The following is a 19,719-nucleotide window of genomic DNA, read 5'->3' as shown; positions in this document are numbered from 1 at the left end:
ATGCCAAGGAACCACTCAACCAGGAAGCATTGGAACTGGGTCAGTTGGATTCATGAGCCATTAACATGTGGGTAAACAACTCCTAAGTAGTACTTTTCCGAAATGAGACAGTTGTGCCATTGGAGGTTTGAGGTTTACTACAGACTGTTGAATGAAGTGGATTTATTTTTACATTCCTTACTGCTGCTACTGTTTGGGCAGGGCAGGAATGGTTAGCCACTGAAAATAGCTTCATTCTTTAACTGTCAGAAAGAAATACTGGTTCATATTAATGGGCTAAATTAGTGGTACGTTACTCGATGCTGAAATGGCTTTGTGTGGATAATGCCAGTTAAGATGCCCCGATCATACACTATGTGCCCTGTATCACAGCCACAACAAGCTGCACAGTATATAGTAGGCGTGAACAGCAGAGTATGCCTTCATCATATGAAAGGACACTCGGATAAGAAATTAAGCTACTTGCTTGCAAAGTGGCTAGAATGGATTCACAAGTGGAGCAGTACAGTACCTGGGCTGGAGCGTTCAGATTGCTGTTCATCAGAAATTGCAGCGGTGCTAAAAGCTGTGGCAAGAACTATTGTAATAATTTTGATTTTTATCTGATTTAGTTTTGGACTTTGCAGTCCTGTGAATTTAAACGGGTAGAGAACCATAGCACCCAGTTCCAGCTAACCTGAAGTTTAAAAATCTTGTGTGCGCATGAACCTGTGCCTCCTATTATCTCTAAAGAAGACATTCACAAACACAGCTGTGCAATATTTAAGGACAAGGATTTACTTAGAGTTTTAGGGCAGTGGTTTGTATTCCATGTTGTGTCTTGGTATCCTGATCCTTCAAAGGATAGCTTTAACCCAAATTAGGCAAGGCCCATGCAGTAGCCAATATAGCATCCTTCATCATATTCCTGAATAGAAATGCCAGTCCACTTGAAGACTTTTGCTTATTCCATAGATCCAAATTTGGTCCATAAATGATTTCCTTCCCATTTGAGGCATGGAACAGAGGATATCAAAAACAAAAATCCTTCTCAATTATGTGTGCCCTAACGAAGCTAAAGCTGTGGGTGAGCTGGTAATCAAGGAAAGGAAAGTTCAACAATTGTGATGGCCATTTTGTTTTGCTTTTTAAATACTGGATGAAACAAAAATGGTCGAGCTGGCGATGACAAGTCCCACTCGCCCATCACTCCTGTGCTCGCTCCCCGTTAAGCAACACCTCGATTTCAAAATTCTCATCTTTGTTTTCAAATCCCTCCGTGACCTCGCCCCCTCCCTCCCTATCTCTGTAATCTCCTCCAGCCTCACAACCCCTCCCCTGCCACCGAGATGTCTGCACTCTTCTAATTCTGCCCTCTTGATTATAATCACTCAACCATTGGTGCCTTCTGTTGCCTAGACCCCAAGCTCTGGAATTCCCTGTCTAAACCTCTCCACCTCTCCACCTCTCGTTCCTCCTTCAAGACGCTCCTTAAAACATACCTCTTGAACCAAACTTTCTCTAATTTCTCCTTATGCGGCTCAGTATCAATTTTTTTGTCTCCTAATACTCCTGTGAAGCGCCTTGGGACATTTCACTGCATTAAAGGCGCTATATAAATATAAGTTGTTGTACATATTGCTGTTCCACAGCCCATTCAGCCTGCACAGCTTCTGACATCATCATGTAGTACCTGATTGCTTTTTCTTAAACACCATAACATCATAATGACAGCCACCCAGAATTATTTTACATTTTCCTGGTGCAAAGATTTCTCAGTGTTAAATAAGAACATAAGAAATAGGAGCAAGAGTAGGCCATCTGACCCCTCGAGCCTGCTCCGCCATTCAATATGATCATGGCTGATCTGATCATGAACTAGGTTCCACTTCCCTGCCCGCTCCTCAAAACCCTTTATTCCCTGATCACTCAAAAATCTGTCTATCTCTGCTTTAAATATATTCAAGACCCAGCCTCCACAGCTCTCTGGGGCAGTAAATGCCACAGATTTACAACCCTCTGAGAGAAGAAACTCCTCCTCATCTCGGTTTTAAATGGGAGACCCCTTATTTTGAAACTATGCCCCCTAGTTCTAGATTCCCCCATGAGGGGAAACATCCTCTCTTCATCTACCTTGTCGAGCCCCCTCAGAATCTTATACATATCAATAAGATCACCTCTCATACGTATCAATAAGATCACCTCTCATTCTTCTAAACTCCAATGAGTATAGGCCCAACCTGTTCAACCTTCCCCAGTGTTAAAACATGTTTTTTTTTTCCCCAATTCAGGCTTTGTCCACTCCTGACTCCCTATTCTGAATGAAAGTTGTTTTTTTGACTAGGCTGGAGTTACTCTTTTGGGATTAAAATGGAAAAAAAAAAGTAGGAAAGACAGCAGCCCTGGCTGCCAACCAGCCAGATTTTGCATGTGCTGTCTGCAGTTTTAAAAATGAACTGAAGTTCTTTTTTTCATTCTGGATCTGAGACTTGAACAAAACAAGGTTCTTCAAACATTTCTTGATGAGCACAGTAGGTCCTTTTGAGGAATTGAGAAGCGTGCTGATGGTTGTTGCAAGCACCTAAGAAGGAGACCTTGCATTTATATAGCGCTTTCCACCTCCTCGGAATATCCCAAGTGCTTTAGAGGCAATTAATTATTTTTGAAGGATAGTCACTTGTTCTTTGAGCTGATACAGCAGCCAATTTGTGCACAGCAAGGTTTCACAAATGACAAAGGGCTGAATACCCAGTTAATCTCTTTTGGTGGTGGTGTTTGAGGGATAAATGTCTGCCAGAACACCGAAAGAACTCCCTACCAATCTATGAAAAAGTTCCATGAGATCTTTTACATCCACCTGAACAGGCAGACGGGATCGCGGTTTATTGGGGGCGATTTTAACCTTACTCGCTTAGCAGAAACCTGGCGGGAGGGCAGTTAAAATCGCCCCAGGTCTTACCTGTCCGAAAGCCGCCACAATCACAACATCTGCCATATTAACTTGCTCTCCTGAGCATGCAGCAAGGACACGCACCCTGAGCCAACAGAGTCCCTCTTTATATGTACGTGTTGTGCCCAATGACAACATGAGACCTGACTGTAATTTTAACTCAGGTCTGAGCGGGGAATCTACCTGCTGTTAAAATCGGGGCCCCAGCATTTCCCGAGTACAGCACTGAAATGTCAGCTTAGATTATGTGCAGGAGTGGGCTTGAACCCAGAGGTGTGAGTGCCACCACTGTGCCAAGTTGATAGCCAGAAAAAAAATGTATTTCTACTTGTGGCCCAAGTTAGAATTTTCCCACAGCGATTTATATAACTTTATATTTCTCATTTCTGACATTTGCCTTCCTTGGCATGATATTTTCATGGTTCCCACAGTTCAAAAGCCATCATGTTCCACATAGCATTTGATCATCTTCATCTGTGCACTCTATTTATGCAGTGGTAATAGCCTGGGTGAATGCGCAGAGGCTATCGATAAGGAAACTGCCTAATTTGCAAGCTTTTACTAATCTTTATTATGTGGACAGGGAAGTTCAGGATGATGAGTGCTACAGGCTCCAAGCAGCCTCGAAGGTGTAAATTCACAGAGCCTACCTACAGCTCTCTGCTCGTTTGATGTGCTTAATTTGTAAATGATGCTGGCAAAGAACTCCACCGCTTTTAGGGAATGTTTATTTATCATGTTAAGAGCAACATTTCAGCAGTTTTATAAATGTTTAAACACATATTACAGAATATGTATTTCCTTATAGGGAATAGGCTACATTTTTCGCAAAGGCATTCTGGACAATGTTCCGAAGGAAATTGCAAAGTTTATTTTCTACACAAGAACACTAAATTGGAAGAAACTTCGAATTTATTTAGATGACAGGTAACATTCTTATAAATCTATCTGATCCCAAAACCAGAGGATATTCAGAGTAATGTGTGCTAGGAGTCACATATAGATTAGAGTGGGTACCCGTTCTGGCCTATATGTGACTCCAGTCTCACACCAGTGCTCTTGACTGTTAATTGCTCCCTGAAGTAGCCTAGCAAGTCACTGATTTGTATCAAAGCGCTGTACTGCAGTGGTTCAAGAAGAAGGCCCACCACCACCTCGAGGCAACAAGGGATGGACAATAAATGCCGACCTTGCCGGCGACTCCTCCATCCTGGGAATTAATTCACTTTTAAAGAATCGTGAGGCTGATCCCTAGTATTAAAGGACTAAGTTATGAGGAAAGACTGAGGGAAGAATTGCTCAACACCAGTCGGGAGAAGAAACCCTGGTTTATTTTCGTGTTAAGAGCAACATTTCAGCAGTTGGAACGTTCCTGGTCTGTATGGCATACTGAGACCATTTTGTAGCACCCGACCATTGACTGTCTCAGCACCAGGGATTGAATCTGGAATGTTCTTGGTCTGTATGGCTCAGCGCCTCGTGGGATAAATTCATTGAGGCTTTGGGTGGGTTTAGATGACCTTTTCAACCATAGATGTAAGACAGACCCGTGGGAAATTACTTGTCTTGCCAGTTTTTAGGTTTCAGCTCCCATATTGTAATGCTGAACTGCTAATTACAATAATAAAGGGATTGTAAATTGGATTAAGAAATAATGGGGGTGAGGAAGGAAAATGTAGTGAGTACAAAGTTTCTTTTAATTTATAAAGTTTTGTTTGATTTTGTTGTTTGGGTGAATATTACAGTAATGTGTGCCATCTCCATAAGCGGCCTGCCCATCGTCACTCTTCCATTCAAATATTCCCATGCATAGTCTCATCATTGCAGCATTGGCTTTTGACATGGTCTTTTCCCAACTGAGACCCATTCTTCCTGAGCATTTTGAACCTTAGTCATATAATAAACACTCTCCTATCTTTCAATATTTCACCTTAACGAGCCCTGTTGCGCACAAACCACTCACCCCTTCAGCCTTGGTCACTTTATGTTCCCAGCTGATACCCAGAAGCTTCCTCGCACAGTACATGCCAAAAGCATCCAACCTCTGGTTCTATACCATCGTCAACGCCCAGCTCTCTGCACCATATTGAAATGTTGATTGGGCATGAGCTTTATACACTCTCTCTTCCATATCCATTGATATGTCTCTTGCCATCCAGACTGGTCTTCCACAGTACATCAATAAATACTAATGGTTAAAGCACTTCATATCTTCACTTTCTTACTTCTCCTGTTGCCAGGTTACACGACCTCTTTCACCACCTTCACCTCCTTCACATCAGTAGCCATTCTCTTCAGTATTCCTTCGTTCTTCTGTACTTTTTTCATGCATTGAGAGTATGTTGTATATTTTGAGTCCCTTAAACGGTTCTAGTCTTCCTTTTACATCTTTTAGCTTTCTGCCTTTAGTGTGTCTGCTTTGCCCTATTCATGATCCAGTCCACTACAGCATTGAGTAGATGCAGCCCTGAAAGTCTTGTATTTTCACTTCGAATCATTCTGCCATATTCCTGTCAATCACTTCTTCCCTCATGCATTATCTTTCGCACTTTTGGCTTTCTCAGTTGCTCTACAATGTTCACAAACACCATTTTGTTTGACACTGACACGCCTACTTAAAGTTTGCCAAACAAATCTGCAGGGTTTTTTTTCCCCACAATCCTGGTGCTTTTTATCTCTGTGTGAGCATCTGATCAACACATCCACATACGGCCTTCTATCAGTGTATCCCTGCTTCCCATTCAGGAGCACTGTCGCAAAGACCTCCCTTGACACGCTAGCGGAATGGTACCTCTGAAATTCTTATACTCCTCTCTGCTCCTCTTCTCTTATAATGGAGCTCTTTCACCACTGCGGCTCCTGAAAGAGAAACTCTTTCCTCTGGTGGGGGAATTCAGAACTGTGATATATTCACAGAGCACAGCACACACAGCTCCTAACATGGCAGGCAGCTCTCTCGGAAGCCTCCGGAAATCTGCCTGGTTTTGTTTATTATTAACCCTGCAGTTGCAGTACACAATACGTCCACATCCACAGTGTGGAGTTACAAACATTACAAGCTTACAGACATTACACTTCTCCCTCCTTAATGAAGAAGCCATCATAACAAACATCATACATAACTTTCATGTTTATACATAACACAGGATATAAACTTATTTTTTTCCATATTTACAAATTTAACTTTACCACTTGTTTTCTGTTTCGAAGAGCATACCTTCGTTCTCGAACAGAACCTTCCAAACATGGTGTCGATTTCACACTCATTCGAGGCTCATCCTGAGGAACGTTTTCCTCCACGGAATTTCCTTGATTTTCATTTGAACTCACTCTAACTTCAGGCTCTTTGTTTTCCTGACTCGGACTCAGACTTTCATTCTGATTCTCTCCTGGATTTGTTTCCAATACATTGGATTTAGGATTTGCTACTGGTGTATCAACACTATCTAATGAGTCAGAAATAATTGAATCATTCCCACCTTCAACTCCTTCCATGTCTGTAGATAAAATATGATCAATATGAACAAACCTAACCTGTCCATTATCAAACATCTTTACCAAATATGTGCGAGGACCACATATTTTCACCACTCTTCCTGGTAACCACTTTACCCATTTATGGTGATGGTTCTTCACTCTCACCTTCTGGTTTAATTTCACACTTCTCTCTTTTACTCTACCTCTATCATGATTCTCTTTCTGTCTTAATTGTGTCTCTTCTACAGACTGTGTCAAATTTGGCTTTAACAACAAGAATCTGGTTTGTGGCTGTCGTTTGAAAACAACTCTGCTGGTGTTCTACTAGTAGTTGTACGAGGAGTATTTCGATATGTAATCAAAAAATTAGACAATTTGTGATCCAATGACAATTGTCGTTTCTTTGGATTTGGATCTAACATTTGTTTTATGAGGGCACGTTTTACAATTTGTACAGTGCGCTCTGTTGCACCATTCGAAGCAGGATGGTATGGTGGAACCTTGGTATGTTTCACACCATTTTTGCTTGTGAATTGTGCAGATTCTTCTGAATAAAATTGTGGTCCATTATCCGAAACAATTTCTTCAGGGAGGCCAAATGAAGAAAATAATTTTTGCAAAATGTCCAATGTTTTACTTGTTATTATTTTCCACATTGGAAACACCTCAACCCACTTTGAATGGCTATCAATCACAATGAACAATTGTTGTCCTTCTAACTCAGCAAAATCAATATGTCGCCTTTGCCACACCCTGGAAGGCCATTTCCGTGGCTGTAATGGTACTGATGGTGGTTGTGTGCTTACCGATTGACATGTCGTAAACTGACTCACGATGTACTCTATATCTTTATCAAGACCTGGCCACCATAAATAACTGCGTGCAAAACTCTTGGTCAAGCACATTCCCAGGTGCTGGTCACGGAGGTCTCCTAATAATTAGGACCTGAATTTATTTGGTATAACCACTCTTGCACCCCACATGATACAATCTTTATTGACTGATAATTCATTCCTACGAATGAAGAACGGATGTGTATCTTTGTCTGTTACCTGGTTTGGCCATCCATTTGCAATATACTCATACACCTTTGACATCACTGGGTCACGTTTGGTTGCTCTACCAATCTCTTCAGCTGTGACTGACAGTTCATCAATGTATGAAAAATAAAGCACTTCTTTCCTATCGGGTGTAACTTGGGATGAGGAAGGCAATCTAGACATTGCATCAGCATTACTGTGATTAGCTGATCGTCTGTATTCAATATCATATGAATATGCTGACAAAATCAAAGCCCATCTCTGCATTCGGGCTGCAGCTAATGTTGGAACTGGGGACTTTGGATGAAAGATTGCTGTTAGGGGCTTATGGTCCGTAACGATGGTAAACTTACGACCATACAAGTATTTGTGAAACTTCTTGACCCCAAAAATTAATGTCAAAGCTTCCCTTTCAATTTGCACATAATTACTCTCACTGGCACTGAGAATGCATGAAGCAATAGCAGTTGGTCTCTCCTCCCCACTACTTAATACATGAGAGATTACTGCCCCAACTCCATACGGAGAGGCATCACATGCTAGCTTAATCTCCTTAGATATGTCATAGTGAACTAACATGGTGCTCTCTACCAATTTGTTTTTACACTCCTTGAATGCTATATCGCATTCTTTTGACCACTTCCAATGGACCTGTTTTTTCAAAATTTCATTCAGTGGATGTAATACTGTAGCCAAATTTGGTAGGAACTTCCCATAATAGTTCAAAAGACCCAAGAATGAACGAAATTCAGTGACATTCCTGGGAGTGGGTGCATTTCTGATTGCATCCAATTTTTCCATGGTTGGATGTAAACCATCTTTGTCTACTCTGTACCCTAAGTACTCCGCTGAGTTTTTAAATAACTCACACTTACGAGCAGACACTCGTATTCTGTGCTTCGCTAGCCATTTGAGGACTTCATTCAATATGTTATTAAGAATTTGCCCATTTGGTGCTGAAATTAGTATGTCATCTAAATAACATACTACCCCTTCAAAACCTTGCAAAATCTAGTTCATCACCCCTTGGAATATGGCAGGGGCGGAAGACACTCCAAACGATAGCCTATTAAATTGATATAGGCCTAGATGAGTATTTATAGCCAAACATGACTTGGACTTCTCATCTAGTTCAAGCTGTAAGTAGGTATTTGTAAGATCCAGTTTTGAGAAGATCTGACCACCTGTTAGTGTTGTGAACAAATCTATATTCGGCAATATATTGGGGACATTACCCTCTAGAGCCTGGTTTACGGTTACTTTATAATCACCACACAATCTTACCTTGCCATCGGACTTGGGTACAACAACAGTGGGTGTAGCCCAATTACATCGATCTATCTTACAAATAATGTTCTCAGTCTCTAGTCTTTGGAATTCTTGTTCAACTTTCTCCTTGAATGCATATGGTATGGAACATGGCTTGTAGTAAACCGATTTAGTGTCCTTCTGTACCCTGACACTCGCCTTGAAGCCTTGGGTCGGACTGCCCGCTTCGCAGAACACCTTCGGATACTTCTTGATAACCTCATCTGTTGATGAAAATCTCACTTCCACACAGAAAATCTTACTCCAATCCAGCTTCAGTGAGCTCAATCAATTTCTTCCTAGTAAGGCAGGCTTGTCTCCTTGCACTACTATTAAAGGCAAGTTCTGAAATTGATCTTTATATTTCACCGGTACGGTGATACGACCTTTCACAGGAATTTTCTCTCCCGAGTAGCCTTTCAGCTCTATCTTGGATTTCTCCAGTTGAAAATCACGCAATTTGTCGCGATATAGTGACTCCGGTACTACATTCACGGATGCACCCGTGTCAATTTCCATTGGTATCTTGAATCCCGCAACATCTGTGTGGATTTTGATGCTTTCCGAATCGCTGTCCATTAACCTCGTGCTCCTAATGACGTGTAACTCTAACATCTCCTCGTCCTGTTGTTCTTCTTCCATGCTATGTAGTCTCTTGGGATTTCTACTCATAGCTTTGAACGCTGGGCTCATAGCTTTGGTCGGCATGCCTTCGCAAGATGCCCAGTTTTCCTGCAGAAGTAACACTCTGCCTTCACATATGGACAACTTTGAGCAATGTGTTGTCCCAGGCACCAAAAGCACGACTTTGACGTTCTGTTAGAATTTCCAGTTTTTGAGACTTTGGGCCCCCACCGTCTTTTACGTTGAACCTGCAGGTGATTTACCTCGGTTGACTGACGACCATAATCATTATTTAATTCTCGGGAATATTGTTCGGCCATGCCCATCGACCTCGCTGTCTGACAAGCAATCTCAAAAGTCAAGTCTTCCGTCGTCAATAACTTCCTTCTGATCGCATCATTTTTCACCCCACAAACAAAACAATCCCGTAATGTGCGGTTTTGAAAGTTTCCAAAATTACAGTGTATCGACAGCTTCTTTAATACTACGATGTAATCACTGATACTTTCATCAGCCTTTTGATTCTGAATCCCGAAACGATAGCTTTCAACAATTTCACACTTTTTGGGGTTATAGTGCTGTTCCAGCTTCGTTAAAATCTCTTTAAGCGTTGAGTCCTTTGGCTCGTCAGGCACAAGCAGATTTACAAGGGTTTCGTATAATGCCAGACCCGCCTCCGATAAGAAGATAGTTTTCTTACGTTCCACACAGTCCAGTTCTGGACTGCATTGCCTGGAACTTCGATTATGTTATTTACAGTGAAATACATTTCAAACTGATCCACGTACGCTTTAAAATGTTCCCAGTCGTGTCTATATTCCCCCAAATGTCTGATTACATCTGCTATTTTAATCTCTAGCTGTTCACACCGTGTGCTGTATTTTACCTCGGATTTTGTAGCTTTTTCCCAAAGACAGAAACTTCCAAAGTCGCTCTGTCGGCTGGCTAAATCCTTCACCAACAAAATTTAAATCATCCGAAAAATCCCATCTCAATCGCCAAATGTGATATATTCACAGAGCACAGCACACACAGCTCCTAACATGGCAGGCAGCTCTCTCGGAAGCCTCTGGAAATCTGCCTGGTTCTGTTTATTATTAACTCTGCACTTGCAGTACACAATATGTCCACATCCACAGTGTGGAGCTGCAAATATTACAAGCTTACAGACATTACAAGAACAAGGGGGCATAACCTTAAAGTTAAAGCTAGGCTGTTTGGGGTAACATCAGGAAGCACTTCTTCACACAAATGGGAGTGGAAATCTGAAACTCCTTTACCCACCTCCCCCCCCCCCCCCACCCCCCCAAAAAAAAAACTATTGAGGCTAGGCCAGTTTAAAATTTTGAAACTAAGATTGATAGATTTTTGTTCGGCAAGGGTGTTGAGGGTTTCGGAACCCAGGCGGGTAGATGGAATTAAGATACAGATCAGCCATGATCTAATTGTATGGTGCTACAGGCTTGAGGGGTCTGAATGGTCTACTCTTATTCCTGCCTTCAGTTACTTCAGCAGTAATTCTGCACACACTTAAGAGCTTCCCTCGCCTTCTGTCTACACTACCTCTTCTGCTTCCTCTACCTTAATTTCTCTCGCTGAGCATCTCTTTTTTTGCTAACTCAACTAGATAGCTCTCCAGTCCTGATGTCAGCGATTGTCTGAGCTGACAGAGGTATATATAATTTACTTTAGTGACCCTAAATCACAAAAGCTTTGTGATTGATAGAATGTTTTTCTTATCGCTGCAAACCTTTACTTTCTCCAGGAGGGACGTGTTAGATGAGCTTGTGAAGCTGCACAATTTCAGCAACCAGTTCCTACCTAATGCACTAAGAGAGTTCTTTCGGCACATCCACGCTCCTGAAGAACGCGGCGAGTACCTGGAAACTCTAATCACCAAATTCTCACACCGATTCTGTGCTTGTAACCCCGCCGTGACCAGAGAGATTGGCCTGAGCCCAGGTAATAACCTCCTTTGACCTTTTACAACCTATCCTAACCTGTAGAGTGGCAGCAGGCGTTTGCAAAGGCCGGGGCCAAAGAATTTGGCTTGAATTCCTGCAGAGATTGTATAAACATGATCTCTTCAGCTCGTTGCAGCTCCTGAGTGTTTTTGGAATCTGGCCCAGCAGTTCGTTAATGAAAGAAAAGAATGCGCAAGAGTGCAGGATGCAGTTGACATTTTGCAATCTCAGAAAGTAGGAAAAGGCAGTCGAGCTTCTGCTTTACTTTGTTAAACTGCGCCTTATTGGAGAAACTGAGCATGATGCATGTATATTTTTCCAGGACAGAGTTAAGAGTGATTAAGCTTTCTGACAATTTAATCAGCATTTGCTGAAGTATTTATTTATCATAAGGAAGTAGGGTAAAGCAAGTTATACTATTTTATAGAGTGTTCAATGTATACCAATAGTGGCACAAATCATGCTAAATAACCAACTACATAGACAGCTCCAATGTGTAATCTGATTCTTACTCTGTGCTTACACTGCACTAACCAGTCAGTTGCCAACAGCCAGGTTGTGTTGCCACTTAGGAGAGAGCTCTGCTCATGTGTGTTGGGCTCAGAACTCTGCAGTTGTGGAGGAAAGCTCCCTCCAGGTAAATATTTCACGGTTTGCAGGTACCGATGGGGAGTGCCGCTTTGTTGTCCACGCAACATTCAAAAGATCCTGAAGTAAATTTATAAAGGGCTTGTGAAAGTGCCCACCGGTTGCACACAATATAAAGCTCAACCGATGTGAGGGTTTTTACACTACTACACTTCCATATGTTCTGAAACCTAATCAGGACTTAGATCTGGATTTATGTTACCATTTGTCTGGCAATGTGCAACCAGAATTCCTACACGTCAATGCAAGTGTGGCAGTAGCGCCATTAAATCAAGTTTGTTATCGTCTTCTAAATTAAACTGCAAGTCTGAAACCCAAAGAACGGACTAATTGCAATTTGGTGTTTAGAGTATAACATCTTCACCATGAATATACTCTGTCAACTTAAATTAGTAAGAGTGAGCACCAATGAGCAGTTAAATACGTAGGGAATATGGATAGAATTTTCTGAGGCTCCAGGCCACCAGTGGGACCTCGCACACCATGGGCAGCTTATCGGGGCAGCGTGAGTGCTTTGCCCAACCTCAGAAAATTCTGCCCTTCATGTGGAAGGACTAGAAGGCATAAGCTGTCAGCTCAACTGAAGTCATAGGACTAATTCGTTGGCAACAGAGCCAAGTAGTACCATTACTAATGTAATAGCAGAGTTTTTAAAAGAAATAATTTATTGATTAAACCTACAATGTCTAACACTGGCATGGCATTAATCTAATAATTTCATCAGAGTAAACTTGAGAAACGATGTTCAGATTCTGGGCTAAGCAATATTTTGAGTTTCAAAATCTCATGAGGAGAATAAACACCGGCATAGACCAGTTGAGCCGAATGGCCTATTTATGCATTGTAATTTCTGTCAAGTCAGCCCAGAAAGTTTAATGCCGCACTGGATACAGTGCTTTTAATTCTATTTACATTTTCTGTATCGCAATAGTTCAAACCACGGCATTAATCTGCCATGACGTTTACTAGCAGTTCTTTTTTAAAAATAGGTTACAAAAATAGAATAATGCCTGTTGCAAGAACTCCTGATGCATGTTATGAATTGTATCGCAGGTTAGAATGATTTTTTATGGAATGAAGTTTGCCTGCCAGTCATCAGTCCAGGATGTTGTCCAGGTTCCGACTGGAGGCTGACATGAGCTATTTAATGTCCGAGAAGTTATGAATGGAGCTGGACACTGTGGGCTCGTCAGCAAACAGCCCCACTTCGAGCCTGATGATGGCAGGAAGATCATTGATGAGGCATCTGAAGATGTTTGAGCTGATGACGCTGTCCTGACAAACTCCTGTATGGATGTCCTGGGGCTGCAAAGATTGGCCTCTGGCAACCTCGACTCTCTTCCTGTATGTCAAGTATGGCTCCGGCCACTAGAGGGTTTTCCCTTTGACCCACATTGACCTCAGCTTTGCTAGGTTCCTTGGTGACATATTTGGTTGAGTGCTGCCTTGACGTTAAGGACAGTTGCCCTCACCTTTCATTAGGCATTCAGCTTTTCCATCTATGGCCCTGAATTTGATGCTTTTCGGGGTTCCAATTATGCTAAACGGCTTGAACATTATCCCTTTAGCTTATGCCATTATTTCAAGCCACCTGTGATAATATATTTTTTTAAATTAAAGAAATATAGATACTTGTGTTTATGTAGCACCTTGGAATGTCTCAAAGCACTTCACATAATGAATTACCTTTGGAGTGTGGTGACTGTTATATAGAAAATTTCCATACCATGGGTCACATTATGTATTGTTACTTACGTTTTCTTTTAAGATTTTAATCAAGGGAAAACTTTCAGGGCTATGGGAAAAGGTGAATGGAGTGGGACTAAATGGCTAGCTCATTCAAAGAGCCAGGGCAAGCATGATGGGCCTAATGGCCGCCTTCTGTAGACATTCTGCGCACTAAAAGGTTCAATGTAAAACCACGCACTGTGAACCCTTGATTTTCCGCAATACCTTCCTTGAGAGCATTGCTCCCCACTGGGAGAGTGGAATCTGTCCTGTAGTGTTTATTTAAAACACTTTATAACATCTCATATATTACGCCCTTAGCTGCCTAAGCTCTTGAATTTCCTCCCGAAACCTCTCCGCCTCTCTATCTCTCTCTCTCTCTCCTCCTCTAAGACACTCCGTAAGACCTACCTTTTCGGACAAACTTTTAGTCACTTTTTAAAAATTTATTCGTCCACGGGACGGGACAATTGGGGAAAAGAATTCTGGGAAAATTTCTCTCCAACCCATCCAGGCGATCGAAACTACGCCAGGAGATTATTCTGGCCGTATTAGATTCCCTGAAGTACTTACCATCATATTTGTGCCAGCCAACAAGAGGTTATCCAGTCTAATCCCACTTATCAGCTCTAGGTCCGTAACCCTGGTTATGGCACTTCAAGTGCCCATCTAAGCACCTTTTAAATGTGGTGAGGGTTTTTGCCTCCACCACACTTCCAGGCAGTGAGTTCCAGACCCTCACAACCCTCTGCATGAAGAAGCTTCCACTCAAATCCCCTCTAAACCTTCCACCAACCACCTTAAACCTATGCCCCCTCGTATTTGACCCCTCCAACAAGGGAAATAGACTCTTGCTTTCCACTATATCCAGGCCCCTCAATTTTATATACCTCAATGAGGTCTCCCCTCAGCCTCCTCTATTCCAAGGAGAACAAATCAAGCCTATCCAATCTGTCCTCATAGCAGCATCCTCGTAAATCTCCTCTGTACCCTCTCCAGTGCAATCACATCCTTCCTATAATACAGAGACCAGAACTGCATGCAGTATTCCAGCTGTGGCCTAACCAGTGTATTATACAATTTAAGCATAACCTCCGTGCTCTTGTATTCTATGCCTCGGCCAATAAAGGCAAACATTTCGTATTTCTTCTTAACCACCTTATCCACCTGGCCTGCCACTTTCAGGGACCTGTGGACAAGCACTCCAAGGTCCCTTTGTTCATCTACACTTCTAAGTGGCCTACAGTTTAATGTGTATACCCTTTCCTTATTAGCCCTCCCAAAGTGCATTACCTCACACTTCTCCGAATTAACTTCCATTTGCCACTGCTCTGCCCACCTGACCAGTAGATTGATATCCTCCTGCAGTCCATGACTTTCCTCTTCATTATCAACCACACAGCCAATTTTAGTGTCATCTGCAAATTTCTTAATCATACCCCCTATATTCAAATCTAGATCATTGATGTATACCACAAAAAGCAAGGGACCCAGTACTGAGCCCTGCGGAACCCCACTGGAAACATCCATCAATCATTACCATTTGCTTCCTATTTAAAAGCCAATTTTGGATCCAACTTGCCACTTTGCCCTGGATCCCATGGGCTTTTACCTTCGTGACTAATCTGCCATGTGGGACCTTATCAAAAGCTTTGCTAAAGTCCATATACACTACGTTGTATGTACTACCCTCATCAACCCTCCAGGTTACCTCTTCAAAAAATTCAATCAGGTTAGTCAGACACGACCTTCCCTTAACAAATCCATGCTGACTGTCCCTGATTAATCCTTGCCTTTCTAAATGTATATTTATCCTATCCTTCAGGATTTTTTCCAATAATTTACCCACCACTGAGGTTAGGCTGACATGCCTGTAATTACTCGGCCTATCCCTTTCTCCCTTCTTAAACAAAGGTACCACATTAGCAGTCCTCCGGCACCCTGCCTGAATCCAAAGAGGACTGGAAAATGATGGTCAAGGCCTCTGCTTTTTCCTCTTTTTTGCTTCACTCAACAGCCTGGGATGCATTTCATCCAGGCCTGGGGACTTTCAAAGCTGCTAAACCCATTAATACCTCCTCTCTCACTATGTTTATTTCATTCAGAATTTCACACTCCTCATTGATAGCAGTATCTGCATTGCCCCTTTCCTTTGTGAAAACAGATGCAAAGTATTGAATCATTGCAGTCCGTGTGGTTAAGGCACTCCCACAGTGCTGACTTTGTCTTAGTGGTTTGGTACAACGGAATGGCCATTTCAGAGGGCAGTTAAGAGTCAACCACATTGCTGTGGGTCTGGAGTCACATATAGGCCAGACCGGATAAGGACGGCAGATTTCCTTCCCGAAAGGATATTTTTGAACCAGTTGGGTTTTAACGATAATTCAGTAGTTTCATGGTCACCATTACTGATACTAGCTTTTTAAAAAATTCCACGTTTATTTAATTAACTGAATTTCAGTCCCCCAGCTGTCGAGGTAGGATTTGAACTAACGTCTCTGGATTATTGGTCCAGGCTTCTGGAATACTAGTCCAGTAACATAACCACTATTCTACCGTACCCTAAATATCTAAATCTTATGTGGCTCTGTGTCAAATTTTGTTTGATAACGCTTGTATGAAGAATCTTGGGCATTTTACTACATTAAAGACAATATTTAAATACAATTATTATTCTATAAAAGATAGTTACTGTATAACATTAATCGGGACTAGAGTGCTCACCTGAATTTAGAACGCCTAAAGGGGTCGGAGAGGAATTTTCCAGATCTCTGTCCCTAATTAGATTTTATCTGTTTTTCACACGTCCCAGAAGATTGCATGGCCTTTGGCTAGGCTGATCAGTGTATATTTTTGTGCTACACAAGACATTGTAGTTGTGTGTGACAGGCTGGATGGACCAGACACTCGCCTTCTATATGATGTGATCTCTGTCCCAGTCACAAACCGGTACAGCTCCCTTTTGACGGCAGACAGAGAGTCAGTACCCACCACACCAGCCGGCAATGCATTCCAGAGGCTCAATACTCACAGGGAAATGAAGAACATCCAATCTATTCCTACTCTTGCATAGTTTAAACAAAAGTGACAAGATTTTTTTTTTAACGTTCTATTGAAAGTTGGAGTTGTTTTTAAAATGTCAGTAAGATAAGTAACTGGAATGCTATCGAATGAATGCGTTATTAGATCTGACTTCCACTGCAAGTGTGAACAGGTGGCATCTGTCGATTAAATGGAAAAATCTGCCTTTGTGTAAAATGCTTCTGTAGCGATCCAGCTGCCCAACATTGTCAGCAGCAAGACAGCAATTCTGTATAATTTGGGTAATCCTATCTAATACTGCATCGTTATATAAATTGACTGCGAGTTCTGTTTCTTTCATGCAGATGCTGTTTACGTACTTTGCTATTCTTTGATCCTTCTTTCCATCGATTTGAATAGTCCGCATGTGAAGAACAAGATGTCCAAGCGGGAATTCATCCGGAACACCCGCCGTGCTGCCCACAATATTAGTGAGGATTTTGTAGGACATCTATATGACAATATCTACCTTGTTGGTCACGTGGCTGCCTAAAAGCACCATTAACAATATTTACAGAACATTAGGGTCAAACCGATAAAGTTGCACAATGAAGTATATTGACCTTTTGTAAACACGAGGATTATTTTAGTGCTGGCCATTGTAACCTCTGTGTACAATCAAATCCTTTTTGTTTCCATCTTGCCATTGTTAGCACTTTTTGGTAACTGAATACCTGTTTGCGTTTTATATTATTTAGTTATCATGAGTTGCACATAGTCGTGCCAATGACCTGATGCAGCAGTTTGGGAAATAGATTCATCTAAAACTGGCGTAAAAGTACAAGGTCTACAAAAGCATTAGAAATTGGTGGTTGGGCTTACAAATTAAGTGGGACTATGAACTCCCTAACCCCCCCCCCCCCCATTTTTAAAATGCATGTGATGTATGTAAATATTGCAAAATAAGAGAGATTTATAATCATATAATTATTTTATTGTGAAGTATTTTAACTAAAAGATTTTTCTCTGTACAAATTAGGTGACTATTTTCTCTTTATTGAGTTTGAAGATTTATGTTATAGAAGCAAAAAAAAAAGCACTTTGTTATGCAGTCTTTGACTTTGGTTCAAATACCAAAACTTTTTCTATGGGTTGATCTCCTACCCAGATTGTAGCAACAAAAGATCTATTTTCACATTTAGTACCCAGTCATAAAAGAACACTATTTTAACTTTTATCTTTGAAAATATTTTCAAGTTATGTGTGCTGGTTTAAAGGATGTATGAATGATTAACTTTGTAACTTTTATGAAATCCTATTTAAAACTTTTTCAAAGTATCACCTTTCCTCTGCTTTCTTTTCTTCTACTCTTTTTAAACATCCACTGTGATTTACCTTAGCTTTTCATGTTAGTTCTGTTTTGATAGGAAATTGTCTTGATATATTTGGCATGCTAGGAAATCGAGAAGCTCATTCGAACCAATCTCGTGTTGTAGGGTTTAAACCAGTTATTATTTAAGCTGGTTCTTGTTGGCTGCAAGAAAATCACATTCTCAAGTTTTTGAAAAGTTGCGTGCTCCAGACGCCCCAGTTTTAATGCATTAGTAGCCGAACTGTACAGAATCACACACAGTTCCACATTTGACATCTGATCTGTGCTGCATTAGCTGTTCTCAGCCGCGGTGACAGTCAATGTTCCCTCAAATTATTTTTTGGGGCCGCGCGGCCACTTTAATGGGCTATGCGGCCCATTCAAGATTCCGCGCATGCGCATTTTTTCCATTTTAAAAGCCGGTGATCCAACTGCACGGGACCTCCAGAGCACTACTCAGCCACACAGCTTAAAGGGAACATTGGTGTCAATGCAAGCATTAAAATTGGCCTCAAGTTAGAAAGGGGAAAATCAGCCAGCATTTCCATGACTGGTGCAGCCCAGTGATTCTTGCAATACGTGCACCTGAAGGTTGGATGAGGATGGGGTCAGACTTGGGTGTGGTGCCCCACGCAGTCAAATAGCCTGCCTGCAGTCGCAGTCAAGCCTTGCACATAAACAATGTCTGCAGGGGCAGGGCACCAGAAGGCAGCCATTGAGGAGAGGAGAGACATGTAGGAAGAAGATTTAAAAACTCTGTTTTTGAAAATATTTGCGAGTGAGAAAAATTGAAGTCTGGTTTCTAAAGATCACGTTTTATCAGACGAGGAGTGCAGCAGCAACGTCAGAAAGAACCGTGTATTACAGAAATCGCTATACTAAAATGTACATTGCTCCTGTATCAGTCTTTAAATGCCTTCCATTAACAACATGTGCACTCGAGGCAAGACAATTCTACAGTCACTTGAAGGAGGAAGACAAAATGTAATTCAGGATTTTACAAGTAGTGTGGATCAGATACTTACCACCTGGATTTTAGTTCCTGCACATGTCACTGGTAAATATTCCATAGAGGAGTGATTTATGTAGTGCAGAGTTACATGATTTAAGAAAAACATATACACTCAGACGGGATAAGGGTCCAAAATGGTCTTTTTTTTAATTGCTCCTCTATAATGGGCTGGAAATGGTTTCTGTTTTCTTTCATGTGATATGTTTCCAGTTCCGTAATGAGAACCCAATATCATTCTAGCGTTCCAAAGGCCTCCTGAGTATTTATCATTAGTGCACGTTACAGATTAAAGTAGATAAATTAGTGTTTTGATGCATGAAAGACACAGTGCACCAACAGATTGATGGAAAAATAATATTTAGGGTAGTGTATTTGGCTAACACACCATACTTTCTCTGGGAATTGGGGTTTCTACCTAGCCCAAACTAGTGGAGTGCAAGTCTTTCAGTTGGCTGAATGGGTTCAATGCGAGGTGGGTTTTGGCAGCCACAAACATTGTCCTGAAAGAGCACAGGCCTGCAGCACAAAATAGCAGAGATCCAGCCCACATTGGGCAATAACTTGGCAGTATCACTCAGATGTGTCGGAAAACTGAC

At 41.6% G+C, this 19,719-nt stretch overlaps 1 protein-coding gene across 1 annotated transcript in view; it reads left to right on the top strand.

Annotated features, from left to right (window-relative positions):
- The window catches only part of fbxo8 (F-box protein 8), an 85,199-nt gene extending 67,083 nt beyond the window's left edge, over nucleotides 1-18,116 (top strand). The window contains exons 4-6 of the mRNA XM_070896176.1: nucleotides 3,738-3,856; nucleotides 11,144-11,340; nucleotides 17,105-18,116. Coding sequence (XP_070752277.1) covers nucleotides 3,738-3,856; nucleotides 11,144-11,340; nucleotides 17,105-17,292 — 504 coding nt within the window. The 3' untranslated portion in view covers nucleotides 17,293-18,116. The remainder of the gene's footprint in view (nucleotides 1-3,737; nucleotides 3,857-11,143; nucleotides 11,341-17,104) is intronic.
- The last annotated feature ends 1,603 nt before the right edge of the window (nucleotides 18,117-19,719 follow it).

This window comes from Pristiophorus japonicus, chromosome 1 (genome assembly GCF_044704955.1).
Source record: "Pristiophorus japonicus isolate sPriJap1 chromosome 1, sPriJap1.hap1, whole genome shotgun sequence".
In the NCBI taxonomy this organism is placed as follows: domain Eukaryota; kingdom Metazoa; phylum Chordata; class Chondrichthyes; family Pristiophoridae; genus Pristiophorus; species Pristiophorus japonicus.
This window is presented reverse-complemented; position numbering and strand designations above follow the sequence as displayed.